This window comes from Pongo pygmaeus, chromosome 8 (genome assembly GCF_028885625.2).
Source record: "Pongo pygmaeus isolate AG05252 chromosome 8, NHGRI_mPonPyg2-v2.0_pri, whole genome shotgun sequence".
Lineage (NCBI taxonomy): Eukaryota > Metazoa > Chordata > Mammalia > Primates > Hominidae > Pongo > Pongo pygmaeus.
Genome location: NC_072381.2, coordinates 101,792,043 through 101,814,398, shown reverse-complemented (window position 1 = coordinate 101,814,398; position 22,356 = coordinate 101,792,043). Strand labels below are relative to the sequence as shown.

General features: G+C 46.0%; 1 protein-coding gene across 1 annotated transcript in view; it reads left to right on the top strand.

The window, feature by feature from the left end:
- Positions 1 to 22,356, top strand: part of TLL2 (tolloid like 2) — a 146,393-nt gene that overhangs the window by 17,366 nt on the left and 106,671 nt on the right. Inside the window, exon 2 of the mRNA XM_054435408.2 lies at positions 15,762 to 15,872. Within this exon, the coding sequence (XP_054291383.1) occupies positions 15,762 to 15,872 (111 nt within the window). The remainder of the gene's footprint in view (positions 1 to 15,761; positions 15,873 to 22,356) is intronic.

Below are 22,356 nucleotides of genomic sequence, written 5' to 3'. Positions count from 1 at the left end.
CCAGGCTCAATGGACAGGAGAGCTGTGATCAATTAGGAATATCTGTCCTGAGCAAGAGTGGGTAAGGGGAGGCACATGCTTGTCTCTTATTTGCCATTTCTGGTGTAGGGAAAGCCCATGGTTGGGAGTCCCAGACATGGCTTCTAGATGCAATATTTTAAGCAAGTCATTTGACCTTCTTGGACCCCAGTTTCCTCATATGGAAAACAAGGACATCGCTTAGATGACTTTCAAATTCTCTGTCTTAGAAATTCTTCACTTTTAGAGTTTTCCAAGTCTTCAATGTAAAACTTGCACCAAATCTGTTTGATCCCATTAAAACATTTACATCTCTCCACTCCTCTCTGCCGTATGCTTGAGCAACTGAGCCATCTATTCCTGGAGAAGGCCGTCTCCCCAGGCAGGAGCAGCTGGGGACCCTGGAGACAGGAGGCTTCTCATACTAAACAGACCCTACCCTTTAATCTCAACCAAAAGATCCAAGAGGCGTGATTCACATCTCGCCTGTTTCCTCTCCTCCGAGAGCCCGAACCTCTCCCCTCCTGTTCTGCAAATGCGCCTGAATGCAGAGTCCTGAAATTTAGGGTCATGGTTTCAAAGTTCATGGTCCTGAGAATAAACAAAAAAACTATTGTGGTTGCATAGAGCTGTAGACCCCATTAACACCGTCCCATGAATATTTATAGCGTGGAACTACAAAAGAACATAGAGGCCATATTGTATTTCCTAGAACTTTCTTTCTAGGGGTCCTTTCTCTGTGGGTCACTTTAATGTAAGCTTTACTTATTTAGTTGCACACTTTAAGCCGATTAACTTTTTACTAAAAAAAACCCTCCCTGTTTGTTTGTACATACACTCCCTTGACAAAGATTCACAGAAAACTGCTTTAAACCTGTTAAATCCCTCCTCTGGAAACTTGCAATGAACTAAATGCATCTGTGGGTAGGATTTCCCTGTAACACTCCCCGCCTCTGGCCCCTCCACCCCACCTCAGCCTGTTTCCTGAGAGGAATTCCAATGGTTTGAATTCTACATATTTAGTTCCTCCAATAACCTGGGCTTATCTCTAGGTGACTATCTTATGGAACATCTATGAAGTCTTCCTCACTTCCTGAGTGAGGAAGTTATTGGAGTGGCTTGTTCATTGGAGTGGACAAATAGCAGGCCCCAAGCAAATACCTTATGTTTCTCTAAAAGAAAATGTAGTGAAATCAAATGTTAGGTCAGAGACCATGGACTTCATTGGTTTCCAAACTGCAGTGTCCATCTGAGTCACCTGAGTGGGTGGGGCAGGGCATGAATTAAAATGCATATTCCTGGGTGCTGACTTCAGAGATTCTGATTTCATAGATCTGGGTTGGGGCCTGGGGATCTGCATGTCAACACTCTCCTTTGACACTTACTTCTGATGTAAGTGGTTTGTGGGCCATGCCTCCAGAAACACTGAGCTGGTTCAGCTGTCTCATTGTGTGAGTGAAGAAAACGCTTCACAGGGGAAGCACACAGCTTCCAGTACAGACCGTGGAGATGCAGACCACGTCTCTTCCCCCATGTAGACCATGCTTCATGTCCCAAGATACAAAGCCACTGCAGAATATTTGTGATTAGGTCCACGGGTAGGAAGTTGACTGAACGATAAACCATGCCTTAGTGTAGCCCTGAGGTCTAAGTGTAGAAATGAAAATCAGAAAGTGTCCTGGTTGATGAAGGTGAGATGAGGTAAGGTAAGTACCTCCTGCAGGCCACTCTCCTCAGATAAAACCCAGGTCTTTGTTGGTTTGGAACAAGCCCTGGGGCAGGGCAGGGCATACGGCCAGGAGGGACCAGGAAGGTCAGAGGGCTGCCCTGGGCCTGCCATTCTTTGGGGGCCAGGGAACAGAGTCTTGGGGATAGTGCAGGTGGTGATAGGAGGTGGCAGTGGAGTGGAGGGGTCTCCCTCTGACTGGCTGGCTGCTGCCTCGAAGTCTCCCCAGCTCTGCAGACCCCAACTCAGGGGCCGTTCACCACCCCCAAAATCCCCCCACCAGAGTCCTGGAATCTTCAGTGCGGAGGGGTGTGAGGACTCCTCCAGCCCAACCCCTCCTGCACTCTGTCCCTTGAAAGCAGCCGCCCGGGCTGCCCCCGGCTGGCCAGGCTGGTGGCTCTTCTGTTGGCAGAGCACTTCCTGCTGACCCTGAGGTCAGTCCTCACCTTGAATCCCAATGCTGGGACCAGCATCCTGTGCAGGGCAGTGAACCGAACTCTGAGTCTTGGAGCCAAAAGGTCTGAGTTCAAGCCCTGTCCTCTTCTTACGGATTGTCAACTTGGGCTAGTCGTTAACTTTCTGAAGTCTCACTTTCCCCCATAAGATTGGGCTGGTGGCCTTCCTGCCTTCTTCTAGGCCTTCTGCAAGGAGGTATTTGTTCACTTACGGATTTGGGGATGAGAATGTTCTGAAGGTCAGTGCCAGGCCCTGTGCTGGATGCTGGGGTTTCGGGTGTGGGGGGTGTTTGCAGGAGAGGAGGATGTGTGCATGGAAGGGGTGGCATACTGTAAAGTGCTATACCAGAATGAGGGACTCCTGATTACCCTCTCCACCCTGGGTGCTCTAACAGCCCCAGGATCCCATTCCCCGATTCTCGGCATCCCTTTTTGCCCCTGCTGAGCCTGTCAGATCCCCTGGCCTGCTGTCCTGCTTTACCCTCACTGTCTACAGCAGTCCGCATGGCTGGGCCCCCCACTCCAGCTGGCTTACCCTCACTGCACCCCTCCTGCTCCTGCCCTGACAGTGCCTTGCTCTTTCTCACCCCAGGGCCTTTGCACATGCTGTCCCTTTAGCCAGCATGCCCTTTCCTCTTGTTATCCACCTGCCAAACTGCAGCTCACTCATCATCCTCTCACTCATCCCCTTTGTGAGGCTTTCCTGATTCTACATTTCCAAGGCTGTAAGTTAGTCATTCCTCCTCTCCATGCTTCCATCTTACAAAGGGAGCCAAAGACTCATGGCAGTTAAGAGTTAGAATTGAGAGGGGGCCTGGAGGAAGTTGCCTAAATCTCTCCGTGCCTACAGTCCTCACCTGACACTGGGTATGAGGATGCGCATTGCACGGGTTTGCTGTCCTGAGGGCTAGAGGAGTGAAGGAGCCTGCACGGTGTGGGTGCTGCAGAACCATCAGTCCCTTTCTCTTCAGTGCGCTGGTCCTGAGAGGAGATCTAAAACACCAGATTTGGAAGAAATAGAGACTGCTGTTCAAAGATCAATGGGGATGTGATGGAAGGGCGTGAGCTCCCTGTGTCTGGGTGGAGTGTTGGACCCAATGACCTGTATGGCCCCTTCAAGTCCTAGAAGTTTGTCATTCCTGGAGGACTGTGGAGCAGTGCAACAGTCTCCAAAATGTGTTCCTTAGGTCAGGAGACCCAGTGAAAGGAGATCTCAGAGGCAAATATGTTGGGGAATGCTGCATTCCCAGTCTTTCTCTTGGAGAGCCGTGATATTTATTAGAATTATAAAGGGTCTGGGAAGTCCTGCAGTTAAGAAGGTGGTTTAACAGCATTTCTTAGTAACTTTTTAGAATGTGGAACTTTGGGGAGAACTGGATAAGAGATCTGATTTTTGTTTGTTTGTTTAAGACGGAGTTTTGCTCTTGTTGCCCAGACTGGAGTGCATTGGAGCGATCTTGGCTCACTGCAACTTCTGCCTCCTGGGTTCAAGCGATTTTACTGCCTCAGCCTCCCGAGTAGCTAGGATTACAGGTGCCCGCCACCATGCCCAGCTAATTTTAGTATTTTTAGTAGAGACGGGTTTTCACCATGTTGGTCAGGCTGGTCTCAAACCCCTGACCCCAGGTGACCCACCCCCTTCGGCCTCCCAAAGTGCTGGGATTACAGGCGTGAGCCACAGCGCCTAGCAGGGATCTGATTTTGGAATCAGAGAGACTTGTATTGACTCAGAAAACCTGTGCAGCTTCTTCCTCCCTGCATGACCTTGGCCAGTTCCTACCTCCCTCATCCTCCCTCATGGCCTTTTTTTTTTTTTTTTCCTCTCCCTTCTATAGAAAGGGGACAAAATGGCCTCCTCTTGAAACTGGTTAGAGGACAGATTGTGGTAAATACGTAGAAGGCATTCGGCCTGGTCCCAGGGACACAGTGAGTGCTGCTTGCTTCTGCTGTCAATGGGGAAAAGACAGCCAGGGCAAGATCTGTGCTGTGCAAATCCTGGATGGGAGCTGCAGAGATGAGCCTTTCCCTGCAAGGCTCAGATTATGGTCATCTTTTGCAGCCCCCAAAATCAGGCACACACATGGCATCAGATGGGGAACATAACAGAACTTCAGAAACTGTGAGGTACTTTACAGGTACTTCCTGTCATTACTGCAGTGGCCCAGAGCTGGCTGTTACCTCCTTGCGACGCCCAACTGTGCACACCTTTTCCCAACTCCATGTTCAGTGACCTGAAATCAGCCACAGTTGGAGCATTGACACAGGGAAATCAGCAAACACCACAAACCAAGGCTCTCCCCCACCCCAGCCAATCGTTAAATAGCAGCACACCACTGATGGATTAGATATCACTGGAAAGCGTGTCTTTAAAGCTAGTCCTTTTACATTTCCAAATTTATTACATAACAGCTTTAAAGCTGTATTTGACTAATTTATAAAGATTTCAATTTTTGATTTCCAAAAAACATTTTTCCTATTGCACTTCATAATCTATTCCTGAAACATTTACTAGCCAGAGCTTCATAAGGAAACACTACCACCTGGTGATGAGTCCCTCAGTTGCAGGTTGAAGCTCTGGTGGGGTCAGCCAAGACTGGAGCTGAGAGCATTTTCGTGGATGTGCTTTTTTTTTTTTTTTTGAGACAGAGTTTTGCTCTTGTTGCTCAGGCTAGAGTGCAATGGTGCATTCTCAGCTCACTGCAACCTCTGCCTCCCGGGTTCAAGAGATTTTCCTGCCTCAGCCTCCCGAGTAGCTGGGATTACAGATGCCTGCCACCACGCCCAGCTAATTTTTTGTGTTTTTAGTAGAGATGGGGTTTCACCGTGCTGGCCAGGCTGGTCTTGAACTCCTGACCTCAGGCGATCTGCCTGCCCCGGCCTCCCAAACTGCTGGGATTATAGGCAAGAGCTACCACGCCCAGCCGGATATGCATTTTAAATGCTACCTGCAGCCCATACGTTCAAGTTCTACATCTCTGTGAGGAATTGCCCTGCCTACCCTCTTCACTACAGCCATGTCGAACACAGAGAGGTGGAGGGGAGCCCATGATCCCAGGGTCATAGTTGGAAACAGAGTCCTTGGTGCCTTCGGTCAGTGCTTCTCAAACTCCAGGGTGCACCCGATTTCCTTGAGGGATGTTAACATGCGGATTTTGACTGAGCAGGTCTGAGGTGGGCTCTGAAATTCTGTATTTCTGTCGAGCTCCAAGATAATGTTAATGCCGCTGGTCTATGGATTACACCTTGAATAGCTGAGATTGGTAGTGGAAGCGGTGATGGGAATACTTTGAAAGTCTTCTCTTTGCCTTTCGGTAAGAATTCAATAGCTTTGTGCGTTGAATCCATAGACATAACTCATTTGCTTCTAAGTATAGTTCAGTCCACTTGTTGATTTAATTTTTTATTTATTTGACATTAATTTTGGTGTATAGTATAAGGTTCAAAGCCAACTGACATTTCCTCAAATAGCTAACCTGTTTGCTTCAACATCATTCATTGCTTAGTTCCCTACTTTTCACAAATATGCGAGACCTGTTTTATCCTATATAAGTTTTCTTAGATATAACCAAGGGGCTGCTTTCAAATGATTCTACATTGCAGGCTGTCTAATGAAGCCAGTCCTCCTTTGGTACTCTTTTTCTCGGCTGTTCTCACCTGATTGTGCAGATTAACATTGATATCATCTTGCCAGTAATACAAAAAATTGGGATTTTGATTGAAGTGTATTAAACGCACACATTCATTTGGAAAGAGTTAACGGTTCTTTACTATAGTCTTTCTTACCAGAAACATGTCTTGTCAGTCACTTTTTATAGCTTTTAGTACGATTTTACATTTCTTGACTTAGTAACACATTTTTGTCATCAAGGTTGTTCCTAGCTATGTTACTTTAATTTTTTTCCAATAGTTTTTATTTTTTTTGAGACAGAGTCTTACTCTGTCACCCAGGCTGGAGTGCAGTGGTGCAAATCTCAGGTCACTGTAACCTCCACCTCCTGGGTTCAAGTGATTCTCCTGCCTCAGCCTCCCAAGTAGCTGGGACTACAGGTGCGCGCAACCACGCCTGGCTAATTTTTGTATTTTTAGTAAAGACAGGGTGTCAGCATGTTGGCCAGGCTGGTCTCGAACTCCTAACCTCACGTAATCCACCTGCCTCGGCCTCCCAAAGTGCTAGGATTACAGGTGTGAGCCACTGCGCCCGGCTTAGATATGTTATTTTAAATAGAATTTTTATATTATTTTATTTTATAAGTAACATATAGTAGTTTGTATTGTATCATTTATAATTTATATTATTTATGTTATGTTTATATATAGCTAGCCACATGTGGCAATTTAAACTTAAATTAATTAAAAGGAAATAAAATGTAAAATTCAGTTCCTCAATCATATTAATCACATTTCAATGCCCAACAACCACATGTGGTTAGCGGAGACCATGTTGATGGAATCGCTTTCTTTCTTTCTCTCTCTCTCTCTCTTCTTTCTTTCGACAAGGTTTCGCTCTGTTGCCCGGGCTGGAGTCAACTGACACCATCGTGGCTCACTGCAGCCCCGACCTCCTGGATTCAAGTGATCCTCCTGCCTCAGCCTCCCATGTAACTGGGGCCACTGGTGTGTGCCACCACGCCCAGCTAATGTTTTGATTTTTTGGTAGAGACAGGGGTCTCACTTTGTTGCCCAGGCTGGTCTCAAACTCCTGTGCTCAGGTGATCTTCCCACCTTGGCCTCCCAAAGTGCTGGGATTACAGGTGAGCCACTGCACCTGGCTTGGGATCACTTCAGTTTATTCTTTTAGGTTATCTAGGAGAGCAGCTGCTTTGATACCAAACTCCTGGTTTCTCTCCTGCAGCAGCATTACCCTGATTTCCTTCTTAATGAGGAAGGCAAGGATGGCAAATGTGTGCCATGAGGGTTGCCCTATGCACTCATGCCCATGGCACACATCACAATTAGTCATAGCACCCTTTGCTGTTCTTGGGCTATGTTGGTTTTGAACTTACCCCTTAGTGCCCTGCTCTTCTGTCTGAAGACACACATTGCATGTAATGGAAGGACCTCTGCTATGAAGAACGCATTGCGTCAGGAGTCTAGGTTCCCACAGCAGCCTTTGGTTTATTTAGAGTATCAAAGGCAGTTTCTTCTTCCTTCCACACAGGGGTTTCCATCCCTGGCTCCCAGATACATGTAGGCCCTGCTGGTTCAGACCCCATTGTTATGAGTGGTCCTGGACTTGAGTCTTCACTCTGCCAAATGACTCACTATGTGACCTTGAATGAATCACTCAGACCCCCTGCAGAACATGCTGCTCTCTATGGAAGGCAGTGGTGGCTTGGGGACTCCAGCTGACATTCTGGACCTGTGTTCTGGGGTGCAGCCACTCTGGCTTGAAGGCTGTATCTGTGAGCCTGAGGGGCAGCACTGAGGACTCATGCTATGGGCTGCTTCCCCTCTGAGTGAAGGGCAGGTGGCCTTCTTGTACTGTCTTTGATCCACAGGAACTGTCTGTGGGATCCTGGGGCAGGATCTGTAGAACACAAGGGAAGAGTCTGCAGGACCGCAGCGTGGGAGCCTGGTCTGGTGGGGGAAGGGGCTCTCTGGGCCTTGAGGTGGGCTAGGATCCAGTCCCACACCATGGGGGCTTCCTGCGGGTGCTGCGGAAGGGCCAGGCCATGCCCTCTTGCAGCTGTTGTGGGTAAGGGCTGCCCTGGGCTGGGCACGCAAGCACTAAGTCAGTGCCTCCCAAAGGGATCAAACCTGTAAAAACGTCTCTTAGCTCACTGCACATCACATTGATGTGGGCCATGGCCGGTGACCTCAGTGCCTGCAGGGTGCCGCTCCTCCATCTCATATTTGCTGAGTGGGGCCTGGTGCCAGTTCTGTGCTGAGCATGGATCCACATTATCTCAGTTGATGCTCGCAACAACCCCATGTGGAAGATATTATGACTCTTTATGCCCACTTGGAAGATGAAGAAACTGAGGCTTAGAGAGGTGAAGTTATTTGTCCAAGTCTTCCCAGGCAGGACGTGAGCTGGGGGCTATCTGATTCGGTTCCTTCACCGTCAGCCACTAGGCCCATACTGCACCATGTGATGACTTTCCTTGGTGAGTATAAAATGGGATTTCACAAGTGAAATGTACATGGGAGCCTGTCGTCATGGCGTTTAGACTCTGGCACAATCTGGGAAGTTGAGTAGATACTAAGAACTTAGGAAGCCGCTGGGGAACTGGGAAGAACCCTGGCTTGGGGGTTCTGGCTCTGCTGCTTGCTGGCCCTGTAACTCCAAGCAAGTCATTCTCTTTTCTGAGTCTCAGGTTCTTAATCCGTAAAAGTGGAATGAGACCAATATGGGTTGATGCAAAAACTAAAAGAAGCGATGCCTATGTACAATCCAGTGTTAACTGTAAGGCATTACAGAAAACATGATCTCCTCTCCCTCCCCCAACTCCACCTACTTCAACCCCCAGCCCTACCCCTGCCAATGCCTGGCATGTGCTGCCTCAGTAAGTGTTAGATGAGTATAGCAGCATGATTTAGCCCCCGCTGTCTGGTTAATATTGTCTGGTTGAGACCATTTGTCCTAAAGGAACACAGAGAAAGGAAAGAGTGTATAGGGGTGGGAGGGCAGATACTGGTGATGGAAGCTGAGTTGAGTTTTGCAGGGTGGGGTCTTCTGGATGAGGACAGGTGGGGGAGGGAGAGAGACAGGAACCAGGAGGAGCAAAGTGGAGGTTGGAGTGGCACCACTCTTCACTGCATGCTTGCCACAGGCCAGGCCTGGCACCGGCTGCTTAACAGACCTCATGTTGTTTAATTCTCACACACTTCTACCAGGTAGGCACCTCTATTTCCAGATGAGGAAACCATGGCTCAGAGAGACCAAGTGAGTTACCTGAGGTCACACAGCTCTTCAGTGATGGCACTGGAATTGGAACCCAGGTCTTTCTGGCTTAAAAGTACATGCTTTTAATGAGCCTGCCTCCCCAGGTGAACAATACGAAGACTGCAGGCAGAAAGTGCCTTCGTAAAGGATTCCCCTGCAAGGAAATCAGCCTGGGGCTCCCACCCTTTGGTGTCAGGAGGATGCCTGAGCACTGGACATGAGGAGGTGGAGACCAAGTCAGCTGAGCAGGCCCAGGGGACAGTGTGGGAAGAGTTTCCCAGCAGCCCTGTGACTTTGGGAAGGGGCTGCTGCAGAGCGGCCCCCACTGCTCTGCCCTTCTTTGCCCCTCTGCCATGCTCCGCCATCAAACTGCGGTGTGCAGGAGCATTGGACTTCCCAGGGGTGCTCTCTACAGATGGTTCAAAGGAGTGAACTTCCAGGTTCTGAAGCATGCATCTGGGATTCTATACTAGGACTGCAGGAGGATGCTGGGCATATGGCCCTTCCTGCACTTCACGGGAGAGAGGCTTACCTGTCACCCATCTGGAATCCCACTGTGTACAAAACCCCCGAGTGTCAAAGGAAAAATGAGAAATGGTTGGTTATAGAGCAGCCTTCTTCGATGAGGAGCCAGAGTATCTTAGACCTGCAGCTCTTCTGTCTCTTCTCATCTATAGGAATTTCTATTAAGGGAAATGCTTGGGGCAGGGAGGAATATTTTGATTTCAGAACAACTGAAGTAGGGTAGTTAATGATAGTGATTCTTTTAAGTATAACTAGAGTGATCCCTGGACCTCTAAATTTTTCAAGCTATGTGGATAAAACCCAGGATGGACATTTTTCTTGTTTTCTTTCAGTTTCAGCATGCTATTCCAAAAGGTAGTTAAACCTATTTTACCAAACCATATCATGAAACATTTATTCTGCATATAGTCAATCCTCATCTTATAAAATATTTATTATTTTCTTCTCATGAGCAAAATAAGTATTTAAACTTATCGTGAAAAATCTGAAGTGTCAGGCTAACAAAGGGATATGTAGCTTTTCAAAATGATTTAGAAACACGTGAGCACAGAAGTTGGAAGACCACTATGTTACTTCTTTGGCTTGGGTGGTTTTCCCAGTGCCTGTTCATCTTTTCCCTTCTCCCACCCCCTTGCTTCCCTCTTTCTTCTCTCAGAATGTTTGAGAAGTATTCCTGATTGTCTGCCATTGTCATTGCCATAATTGACATCGGACCCTTTTTCTTTGGGGGAAAAATGCTGCTGCACTGTGGACTGTCTTGTGCCAAATCTTCAGGAAAGTGGGAAGCCGAAGGGCTCAGTGCAGGCAGCTGGAAACCATCTTTGACCAAACCAACCTTGTCACACATTTCAAGGGAGTTCTAGATGACAGTCAGAATTCAAGGAATTGTCAGATAGACTGCCTTGTACAAAGTTTGGGTCCCCAAGAAAAGCTTTAAATTGAGAGACATTTATTGCATTCAGTCAACACTTTTTATTTTCTGATTTTTTATTCTAGCCATCCGAATGGCTGTGAAGTGGTACTTCATTGTGGTTTTGATTTGCATTTCCCTAATGACTGATGCTTTTGAGCATCTTTTCATGTGTTGGCCATTTATATCTTTTCCTTACAGATGTGTTTTTTCAAATCCTTTGCTTATTTTTAATTGGGTTGCCTTTTTGTTGTTGAATTGTAAGAGTTCATTTTATATTCTGGATTCTAGGCTCTTATAAGATATATGACTTGCACAGATTTTCTCCCATTCTGTAAGTTGTCTTTTCACTTTCTTGATAATGTCCTCCTTTTCTGATAATGTCACAATGCACAAAAATTTATAAATTTGATTAAATCTAATTTATTTATTTTTTCTTTTGTTGCTCATGCTTTTGATGTTATATCTACCCCATTGCGAAATCAAGATAATGAAGATTTATGCTGATGTTTCCTTCTAATAGTTTTATGGTTTTAGCTCCTACATTTAGGTCATTGATTCACTTGGAGTTAAATTTTGTATATGGCTTGAAGTAGGAATTCAACTTTATTCTTTTGCACATTTGTTTTTTTTAAAAGCCTCTGGTGGCTTGTGGCTAAATAAGAAAGGGAGATGGAGATCTGGGAAACTCCGACCTAGAAATATAAAAATGAATGCTGTGAGGAGCATCAGTCTCAATTCATAGATTTCACAATATGGACAGTGTGGATGGATGGCATGGGTTTCAAAGTTTTGAAAGCTGTATTTGACCTCTGTGGGGAAATTACCTACTATGTGCCAAGAACAGGGAGAAGCATGAGCCAGTTTATAGATTTTGTAATATGGACAGCTTGGATGGATTACTTGGGTTTCAAATTTCAAATTATATTTGATCTCTGCAGGGAAAGCAGCTATGTGTCAAGTACTGGGCTTGGTTCTTCATTGCTCCACAAATTTTATTTTTCTTCCTTCAATAGATTGCATCTACTGAAGAAAGGTTATATCTATTGAAGAAAAAAAAGAAAGCCATGGTATGTGTGTGTGTGTGTACTTATGTGTACATGATCTCATTTAATTTTCTCAACAGGTTTCCAGAATAGGCAATATTATCTCTATAGATGAATCATTTGTGGCTCAGTTGAGTAATATGTGCGAGGTTGCCAGAGCCAGAATATGAATACAGATCATTTTGCAAAGGCTGTGTGCTGTATGTGTCAATCATTATAATCTAGATTATGATACAGAAATAAATAATCCTTAAGTATCCATGCTTTATAACCACAGAAGTTTTTGTCTCATGTTACATGTTCAGCCTGGATCATATCATCTTCACTCTACGTCTCAGCCTGATAGAGCGGCCTGTTTCTGGAATATCCTTTGTCTTATGGCTTTGGGAAAAGAGAACATGGCAAACCGTGTGCTCGGTCTTACAGATTCTGCTTGGAAGTGACACATGTCACTTCCCCTCACTTTCATTAGCCAGAAAAAAATCATGGTGGGCCAGGCGAAGTGGCTCATGCCTGTAATCCCAGCACTTTGGGAGGCTGAGGCAGGAGGATGACTTGAGGTCAGGAGTTCCAGACCAGCCTGGCCAACATGGTGAAACCCCATCTCTACTAAAAATACAAAAATATTAGCCAGCATGGTGGCGCATGCCTGTAATCCCAGCTACATGGGACGTAGAGGAATGAGAATCGCTTGAATCTGGGAGGCAGAGATTGCAGTGAGCTGGGATCGTGCCACTGCACTCCAGCCGGGGCAACAGAGAGAGACTCCATCTCAAAGAATAAATAAATAAAATAAATCACATGGTGAAGCCTGACATCTGAGAGAGGGGGAAGTATAATTTGTACCCAGGAGAAGCAGCAAAAATGATGAACAATAATAGACTCTGTCACAGGTCTCCTCCCCTCTTGTAACAAATACTTGCTTTCCTTCTCCTTCCATATATACAACATGCTTACCTTTCCCCAAAGTCCTGTCCTGTCATGGTACCAGGCTCCAAGTCCAAGATCTTGTGATCATCTCTATACTAAGTCAGGATGTGACTCCTCTTCATCCAGAGGCTTGTGAACTTTAAAACAATCATATACTTCCCCACCCCATCACCAAAATACATACTCAATATACAATGATAGATAAGGGACAGGATAACCGTAACAAACACTTCCATTTGGAAAGAGGAAGATTGGGAGGCACAACAGTCACTGATCCATAACAGTTCTGAAATCAGGCTGGACACATGTTGCAAGGGGCGCCTAGGATGGGGAAGGTTCCTTCATGAGGCCCTGATGCCACCTCCTGCCAGTAGCTCTCCATTCATTTTCCCCGTGTGGCTTTGAGCTCCACACTCTGGGAGGTCCTGCCCTTCCTTTTCCCTTATTCTTAGCCACGTCTGGAGAGGGCATCAGAGAATATGCCCTTCATGGGGGCAGCTTTTTCAGCCTGTTTCTTTCCCATACAAGGATGGAGGCCCGAGGGTCATTTTGTGTCAAACATTTATTTAAGTGTCAAACACTGGCAGCCTCTTATAGGCCATGCTAATGACTTTTTTTGGTCCTGTGCTTTTCTACAACATTAATCATCTTCTTATCTGTTTGGTTCAGCTGTGTGTGCCATAGCCACATACAATTATTTTCTAAACATGTCTATCTCTCTCCAGACTTAATTATTGCTACCTTGCACTTATGAAGCTTCTGAGAGAGAAACACATTCTTAGTTTTCTTTATCTGAACAATTCTTTCTCAACTGAAAGGGTTTACCAGGTACCATCTTGGTTGGTTCTTGCTACAAGGTTGAATTTCTTTTCTTTAACAGACCTCTTGAGTATAATTTACATGCTGTGTAATTCACTTATTGTAAGTGTATGTGTGATTTTAGTAAATTTATAATTGTGTAACCATAACTACAATCCAGTTCTAGAGCATTTCCAGTAACCTCCAAATTTCTGCATGTTCGTTTACAGTCAATCCTTGTTTCTGCCCCCAGTCCTAAACAATTACAAATATTTCTACTTCTATAAATTAGCCTTTTGTAGACATTTCATATCAATTGAATCATATAATATGTAGTGTTTGGCAACAGTTATTTCATTTCATATGATGTTTTTGAGATTCATACATATTGGAGCCTGTGTCTATAGTTTGTTTCTTTTAATTGCTACATAGTTCTATTGTATAGATATGCCACATTGTGTTCATCCATTCCACAGCTAATGGACATGTAAGTTGTTTCAAGATTAGGGCTATTAGAAAGAAGACTGCCATAAACATTTGCGCATGTCTTTGTATGAACATATGTTTTCATTTCTTTTGGAAAGATCCCTAGGAGTTGAATTGCTGGGCCTCGTGATAAATTTAAGTTTTCAGTTTTTTTTTTTTTTTTTTTTTTTTTTTTTGAGACGTAGTCTTGCTCTGTCGCCCAGGCTGGAGTGCAGTGGTGCGATCTCAGCTCACTGCAAGCTCTGCCGCCCGGGTTCACGCCATTCTCCTGCCTCAGCCTCTGGAGTAGCTGGGACTACAGGTGCCAGCCACCACGCCCAGCTAATTTTTTTCTATTTTTAATAGAGATGGAGTTTCACCGTGTTAGCCAGGATGGTCTCGATCTCCTGACCCTGTGATCCGCCCGCCTCAACCTCTCAAAGTGCTGGGATTACAGGTGTGAGCCACTGCACCCGGCTAAGTTACTTTTTGGAGAACCTTCCAGTTTTCCATAAAGGCTGTTCTTGACACTACAATGCTGAATTTTCATCAACCTCTGTTACTCGAAGTTCTCAGCTTTCTTTTTTTCTGTAGTTATGAGGATAGGTTAGCTCTTCCAACTTTCTAAGACCCTGAAGTTTTGGACTCTCTATTCTTTGTCATTCTTACAAAAATTGTCATTTTTCGAGCCCGTTTCTTTCTTGTAGAACCTTGTCAAACATAGTTAATAACAACCAAGGCATGCTATCAGAATTCTTACTCCATGTCTTCATTTGAAACTATAGCGCATTCAGTTCATCATCTGCCTTCCGAGTGAAGGCAGGCAACACTTTGACTGAATACTTCGTCACCGTCACTGCATAACATGGAGATGACTTCCTTTCAGCCTCTAGTAACAGTTTCCTTGACACCTGGCCCAAAGGCAATGGATTTTTGTTACAGAACATACTATTTCTGATGGCAATTTCTGTATTAGTGAGGATAAAGAGATTGTGCTCCAGTAATGAATGCCCGTGAATCTCGGAAGATTATGAAAACAGCATCACACCTGTAATCCCAGTGTTTTGAGAGGCCGAGGCAGGAGAAATATTTGAGACTGCACAACATAGCGAAACCCTGTCTGTACAAAAAAAATTTAAAAATTAGCCAGGTGTGGTGTCCCATGCCTGGAGTCCTAGCTGCTCGGGCAGCTGAGGTGGGAGGATTGCTTGACCCCAGGCTTTCAAGGTTGCAGTGAGCTATGATCGTGACACTGCACTCCAGACTGGGCTACAGAGCAAGACTCTGTCTCTCTTTAAAAAAAAAAAATCCATCCTGCCCCCCAACAAAAAAAAACAGTGTTTTCATTTTTTAATCCATGCTGCATATCCATCCTGATAAGCCACACTGTGCTATACATCATCTTTACTCCAGAACCTAGGGTGATCCCCATGAACCCAGATGAACCCCATCTGGAACATTGCTTGTCTTCTGGGACAGGGCAAAGAGGGCGCAGTGAATCATGCACTAGCTCTTAAAGCTTCTGCTCACACTGAATTAGAGCAGGCTGTGTGGCCAATCCTGACACCAATGGGGCAGGGTACTATAATCTTTCCCCAGGGAAGGGCAACAAAAATTATGAACAACAGTATAATTTATCACATTATTCGTTTTCTTCTATATCTTGGGAACCATAAAGAAGAAAGAAGCAGCTGTCTTTTTGTGGTAGTTTTGCTCAGAGCTGCCTAGAGCGAGGACAAGACAGGTGACCTTTCAAAATACCTTACAGACTTAGGATTTGGATTTTCATGGTGGTTGGCACAGCCCCAGGCTGCACAGAACTAATACCTGCTGTTCCTCTGCCTCCACCAGCCCTATCTCTTAGGCTCAAGGAGAAATTTTATTGGATGGGCTGTCTTTTCCAAAGTTTACCACCCAACACCCAATGCCCTTTGGGGCATTAGTGAATCCATTTTTCTTGACTTCTAGCATAAATTCACCCACTTATGTGTTTCCTTCCCAGCTGTCTTTTGGGGAGACATTGCCTTAGATGAAGATGACTTGAAGCTATTTCACATTGACAAAGCCAGAGACTGGACCAAGCAGACAGTGGGGGCAACAGGACACAGCACAGGTAGGTACTGCTTCCTCCCTTCTCCTGCCCAGACGGGAGGGACGAGGGACTCCAGCAGGGGGAGATGTGGACCACGAGTCATCGGTGTTTGACCTGCTAGTCCGATGCCCACCTATTTGTGGAAAATCAGTGGGGTCACTTCTCCTTCTCCACTGGAGCCAGTGGAGCTGGGGCTTCCAAGTTTGCTGATTCTTCTAAGAAAATCTCCATTTGCCTCTTTATCAGAGGGTTCAGGCTGGAGCTCGGTGTTGGTTCTTAGGACCCTGGCCTTGGGGTTCAGCACTTTCCAGATTGGAGAGTCAAGTGAAATGTAAACAGAAAACCGTAACACCATAACACCTCATAGCAAGTGTGTGAGAAACCAAGAGCAGTGGGAAGACAGAGAGTGAGTGGAGAAGCCTGCCTGGTGTCATGTGAATGGGCACTTGTGTGTGGTGTCTTGAAGGGTGAGTCGGAGTCCTGAGTGGGAAAAAGGGCATTTCAGGTGGAAGGAGAGCCTTTTGCAAAGGCAGGAAGTATGGGGGGACTCTCCTTATTTGAGGAACAGAGGTAACGTGCAAGTCACTGGAGGGCAGCCCTTTGTGGGCTGTGGCGGGAGATGCGGCTGGAGAAGTTAGCTGGGGTAGATGGTGAAGGGCTTGCCTGTTGAACTCATGAGCTTGGGCTTTACCCACTGGGCTGTAGGGGTTCTGGTGAACAGGAGCGTGACTTGCTCATCTTGAAATCAGGGGTGCCCTGATGGAGTCCCCTCTCCCCCTGCTGTCTGCAGCCCACCAGATGCCCTTGGGGTGCTGGGTTCCTGGCTGGCTGCTTGGGAAGCTTCACTATGCTGATTGCAGTGGGGATGGTGCTGGGGGGAGGGTTGTATCAGGCAACCCCTCTCCCAGGCTGCTCGTGTATGTGGTGACATCCAGGAAGACCTCTGGAACCTGGAGGGAAATGTGTGGGCATGTGCCCAGGGCAGGGGCACCTCCCAGGGTTTATGAGGAACCAGAGCAGCTACAGGGACCTGCCTTCAAAGCTCCCTGCAGGGGTTGGTGGGTGAGGGCTGACATTGCCAGGAGGTCACGGGGACCTCATCGCGAGTGGCTGGGAGGAAGGTGGGGCAGTTATGTACTTTAGGATTTCTTTATGGTGTCTTGTTTCGTGAGTGTCATTTCTTAGGATTTTTGAGGTCTCGTATAAGGTTTGAAATTCTATTCACATTTTAAATGGAGTTTTCAATTATTTTTAATACCAATATATTCAGAACTTTACTTAAGCTCTAACCAAAGGAAGCATCTTTGCATAATCCTACCACTCCATGTAATCACACTTTTCTCCCCAGTTCTTACCTGGAGGCCTAGAGAAGCTGACCTGACTGTAATCTTGTATGTGTAGTTAAAATATTTTTAAAACTTTTTTGATGGTGTTACTTAAAAATAGTGAACTTCATGTATCTCAAACATACAGCATGATGAACTTTTACATATGTACACGCTCATGGGACCACCACCCAGACCAAGATAAGGAACATTCCAGACCCCAGAGACTCCTCACACCCCTCCCAGTTAATACACATCCCAAAGTAGCCACTGGTCTGACCTCTATCACCACAGATTCCTTTTACCTGCATGGAGTCATACGGTCTGTATTACTCTGTGTCTGGTTTCTTTTGTGCAGCCTGTGACTGAAATTCACTCACGTCGCCGTGTTGCTCTTTTTCATTGTTATGCATTATTCTATTGTATGAACGGACCCTGGTTTATTTGTTCTTCAGTTGACAGACATGTGAGCAGTTTGTGCTTTGGGCTACGATAAATAAAGCTGCTGCCGTCATTCTTGGACGTAGTGTTTTGGTGAACATGAGCACTCATTTCCACTGGGCCTGTGCCCAGGAGTGGGGGTGCTGGGTCATAGGGCACACACAGTTCAGCGTTAGTAGGTACTGTCGAAGAGTTCTCCAAAGTGGTTGTACCACTTGATGCTCTAAGTGGGTGTATACTCATTTAGAAGACAGGAGTGGTGTCTGTGCAGGATCCAGTAAGGCCTTTGAGTCTTGGTCTCCCCGGTTTGGGTCTCACTGACTTGACGCCGGCCCACCATCAAGAATGCTCAGGGTTGCCTTTCTCAGCTCTCCTCCTGTCCTTGGGGGCCCAAGGTTGGCAGATGGGAGTGAGAGACCCCAAAGAGAGGCAGGGCAGTGGCCAGCCACCACGCCAGCGGCACACCCAGCTGCTAGAGGGTTGTGTTGAGGGAAGGCTGCCTGAGGATGCTGCGGTGGAGGAAGCCCAGCAGCTCTGTCTTCTCCCTCATGCCACTTGCTCAAGGTGGACATGACCTAAGAACTTGGAGGCCTGTCTTCTCCCTTCTCTCCTGTGAGCTGATAGAGCTGATAGAGCACAGAGCCTACGTCCTGCCTGGATTAAAAAAAAAAAAAAAAAAATTAGCTGGGCGTGGCAGCATGCGCCTGTAGTCCCAGCTACTCGGGAGGCTGAGGCAGGAGAATGGCGTGAACCCGGGAGGTGGAGATTGCAGTGAGCCAAGATCACGCCACTGCACTCCAGCCTGGGCGACAGAGCGAGACTCCGTCTCAAAAAAAAAAAAAAAAAAATTAAGATTAAAATTAAAACAAGTGGAGAATGAGGGAAATTTGCTGTGTACATAGGGAATGTGGGGGCTTAGGAATGAGGCCTTTGAAATATATATCATACTTGGTGTTTCTTCCTTCCCAAGCTTGATATTTTTTTTCTAGTGTGTTTTTATGGCAAAGTGATTTTTATCCTGATCATTTTTCTCTGAGGTCCAATAGTACTTTGCGTCTGCCTAGAATAGTATGAATAGTTATTTTATCGTCAGAATGGGAATATTTTTTATTGTTTTTGTTAATTAAACTAATGCTGCTTGTTGTAAAAAAAAAAAAAAAAAAGTCCAGTAGCTCATAATTGTATAAAGTGGAAGGTGAAAATCCCCTCTTATCCCAGCCCCAGAGATCCCTGGCATTACCAGTTTGCTGGATTCTTTCCAGACTTAATGTGCTCGGGCTGTTTGTGTGCATGTGTGCGTGTGTGTGTGTGTGTGTGTGTAACATAAAAGGGATTAGGGATTTTACTCGATGTGCTTTGGCATTGTCTGCATTTTTTACTTAACACTGTATCATGGACATCTTGTCATGCAGCACGTTGTGGTCTCTCTTGTTTTAACGGCAGTAGTGATTCAATGTGCGACTCTGCCATGATTTACCTAACTAAGCCCTTATAGATAAATGTGAAGATTGTTTCCCATTTTTTTCTGTATTTTTTTTTCCTCTTAGAAGCAATGTTTCTATAAATAACTTTCTGCATGTATCTTTAAACATTTGTTTTAATTTTAAAAATCATAGGCCGGGTGCGGTGACTCACACCTGTAATCCCAGCAGTTTGGGAGGCTGAGGCAGATGGATCACTTGAGGTCAGGAGTTCAAGACCAGCCTGGCCAACATGGTGAAACATTGTCTCTACAAAAAATACAAAAATTAGCTGGGCATGGTGGTGGGTGCCTGTAATTCCAGCTACTTGGGAGGCTGAGGCAGGAGAATTGCTTGAACCCGGGAGGTGGAGGTTGTTAGTACGATTTCACTAGCCAAGATCGTACCACTGCACTACATCTGAGCAACAGAGTGAGAATCTGTCTCAAAAAAAAAAAAAAAAAATATATATATATATATATATATATATATATATATATATATATATATCTCATTAAAAAGGAACCAAACCTTTACCCTCTTTTCCTACTTCCAAATGTGTGGGAAGATGTATTCTTAGATGCAAGTTAATCTCATTTCCAAGCTTTGGTAAGTGCCTCTGTGTATTAGTCTATTTTCACTCTGCTGATAAAGGTGTACCCGAGACTGGGCAATTTACAAAAGACAGAGGGTTAATTGGACTCACCGTTCCACGTGGCTGGGGAGTCCTCACAATCATGGTGGAAGGCAAGGAGGAGCAAGTCATATCTTACGTGGATGGCGGCAGGCAAGGAGAGCTTGTGCAGGGAAACTCCCATTTTTAAACCCGTCAGATCTCGTGAGACCCACTTACTGTCACGAGAACAGTATGGGAAAGACCCGTCCCATAATTCAATCATCTCCCTTTGGGTCCCTCCCACAACACTTGGAATTATGGGAGCTGTAAGATGAGATTCGGGTGGGGACACAGAGCCATCCTGTTTCTTTTGTTGGAGGGTAGGGAGAGGGCTCAAGGGGAGAGGTCTGAGGTCCCTGGAGGGAGACATGGGGGGAAGGGCCCAGAACCCTACAGTGCAACCCCAGAGGCCTCCTTTGCCTGTTTATCCTGTGATCTTGGCACCGCTTTTTTGGCTGCAGAAGGAAATCATGTCAGTTTCCCTAGAGGTGACCTAGTCAGCCTCATTTGCTAGATGTGTCCAAATTTATTCAGTAGCAGAATCAGGACTAGAACCCAAGTTTGTCAACTCCAGGGTTGCTGTGTCTTCTAGTTTACCAACCTGCCCGTCATATTGCCAGCTAGAGGAGTTGAGAACAAGAGTGCAGGTGGTTATTCCTTTGTTGTCACTTGAAAAGTAGGCTGGAGTCTTTCTGTGCCAATGGTGAGGCAAGACCTTATGCCTGGGTTGGCTTAAGAGCCCACTTAGCGTACTGCAGTGTCCACAAAAAGCCACTGACAGCTTTAGGATTCACAGCAGGGAGCATGTCTTCTGTTCACTTGGGGCCACGAGCTGTGTTGATTTCATGCCAATTTGTCTTCCTGCCTCTAGTCTCTCTTACTCCATTCTGCTTCTAGCTTATCTTTCTGGCAACCTTGTGACCACTGTAGTGGGTCCTCCCAAAACCCATGTCTACCTGGAACCTCAGAATGTAATCTTATTTGCAAATAGAATCTTTGCAGATCTAATTAGTTAAGGATCTTGAGATGAGATCCTCCTGGATTTAGGGTGGATCCTAAATCTATTGACTGCCGTGCTTATAGGAAAAGAAGAGGACACAGAGAGAAGGCCATGTGAAGACAGAGGCAGAGATTGAAGTGATGCAGCCACAAGCCAAGAACACCAGGGTTGCCAGGAGCCACCACAAGCTAAGCAGGGACAAAGGTGGATTCTCCCCTAGAGCATTTGGGGAGAATGCTGCCAACACCCGGCCTTCAGACTTCCAGCCTCCAGGATTGTGAGAGAATAGAGTTCTGTTGTAAGCCACTCAGTTGTAGTTTGCATGGCAGTCCTAGGAAACGAATATAGCTGTGCTCTTTAGAACCTTCGATAGCTCCCCCTTGCTTATTAGAAACATTCCTTGGTCGGACTCTTAAGGCCCTTCATGCTATGTCCACAACCTGCGTATCCAGCCTCTCTTCCCACTCCTGGTCCTCCAGCCAAATGCAATGATGTGCCTGTGCAGGCCCCCAGTTTCCTTCCTTACAGCCTCTGTTCTAGCTGCTCCCTCTGCTGAAAGTCCCCATTCTACACATAAGGAAATGAAGGCCCCCAGAAAGGTTGGATGACCCATTCAAGCCTCTTTATCCATCTCTACCCAGCTGCATTCGTGATGCCTCTTTGCTCTGAACACCTCCCAGCTTGAGGAGATGGCCTGGGTAGATGGTGCTGTTAAAATTGGCCTCATTTTGTTCTTGGGATGGAGAGAGCCGCTATTTCTCCCACATTCTCTGATGGGCCCATTCCCTTGTCATGGGGCTGCTGGAGGATGTGGCAGCCGCATTTTGGATGTGTGTGGGGGCAAGGCGGCAAGAAAGGATTCTTCAGGGAGAGAAAGTCTTCTGTGTGCATTTTATTTGCAGTGAGAAGAATGGGAGTCCTGGGCAGGCATTGGCCAAGCTGTTCTATGAATGGGGCCCTTGAATTAACATTACAGAGTTTCCTAAAGCTGCTAATCGGATTAGCTGTGTAGTGAAGGAAGTACTTAGTGGGAGACACACACAGACACACACACAGGCGCGCACACACTTTCCGACCCTCTTGCACCCTCTTCGATACGAGAGTGGCTGAACCTGACAGCCCCATTCCTGAGTTCTTAGACACCTCTCCTGTTAGCCACAGGAGATGTGGAGGAGAAGCCTGTGTGGCTGATGCTTTGAACTTTCTGTTTGTTTGTTTGTTCCCTAAAGAGTCCAGGAAGTCTGCATTGGGCACGTCCATCTTTGTAAATGTACCTGAAGAGGAAATCTGGATCTGATTTCTTGATGTTTGTAATGAGGACTTTGAAAGGGGAAATGGTTTTAATTACTTATTGGCTCGGATGGAAGTTGATGTTTCCTGCCTCATCTATTCTGAGCCACTGGGCCATGTCCATCTCTATTTAAGAAATCAACCTTGCTCTAAATCTTCACTTCCTAAACTCCTGCCATCTGTGTAGGATGTCTGCATAACCCCAACGGTTTGGGCATCGGGTTCAAAATAATACATTAGCAGGAGAGACTCTGAGACATGTCCCCTCTCTGAGCCCTGTTTCTGAATCATGGGGACGCTTTCTTTTTTTTCA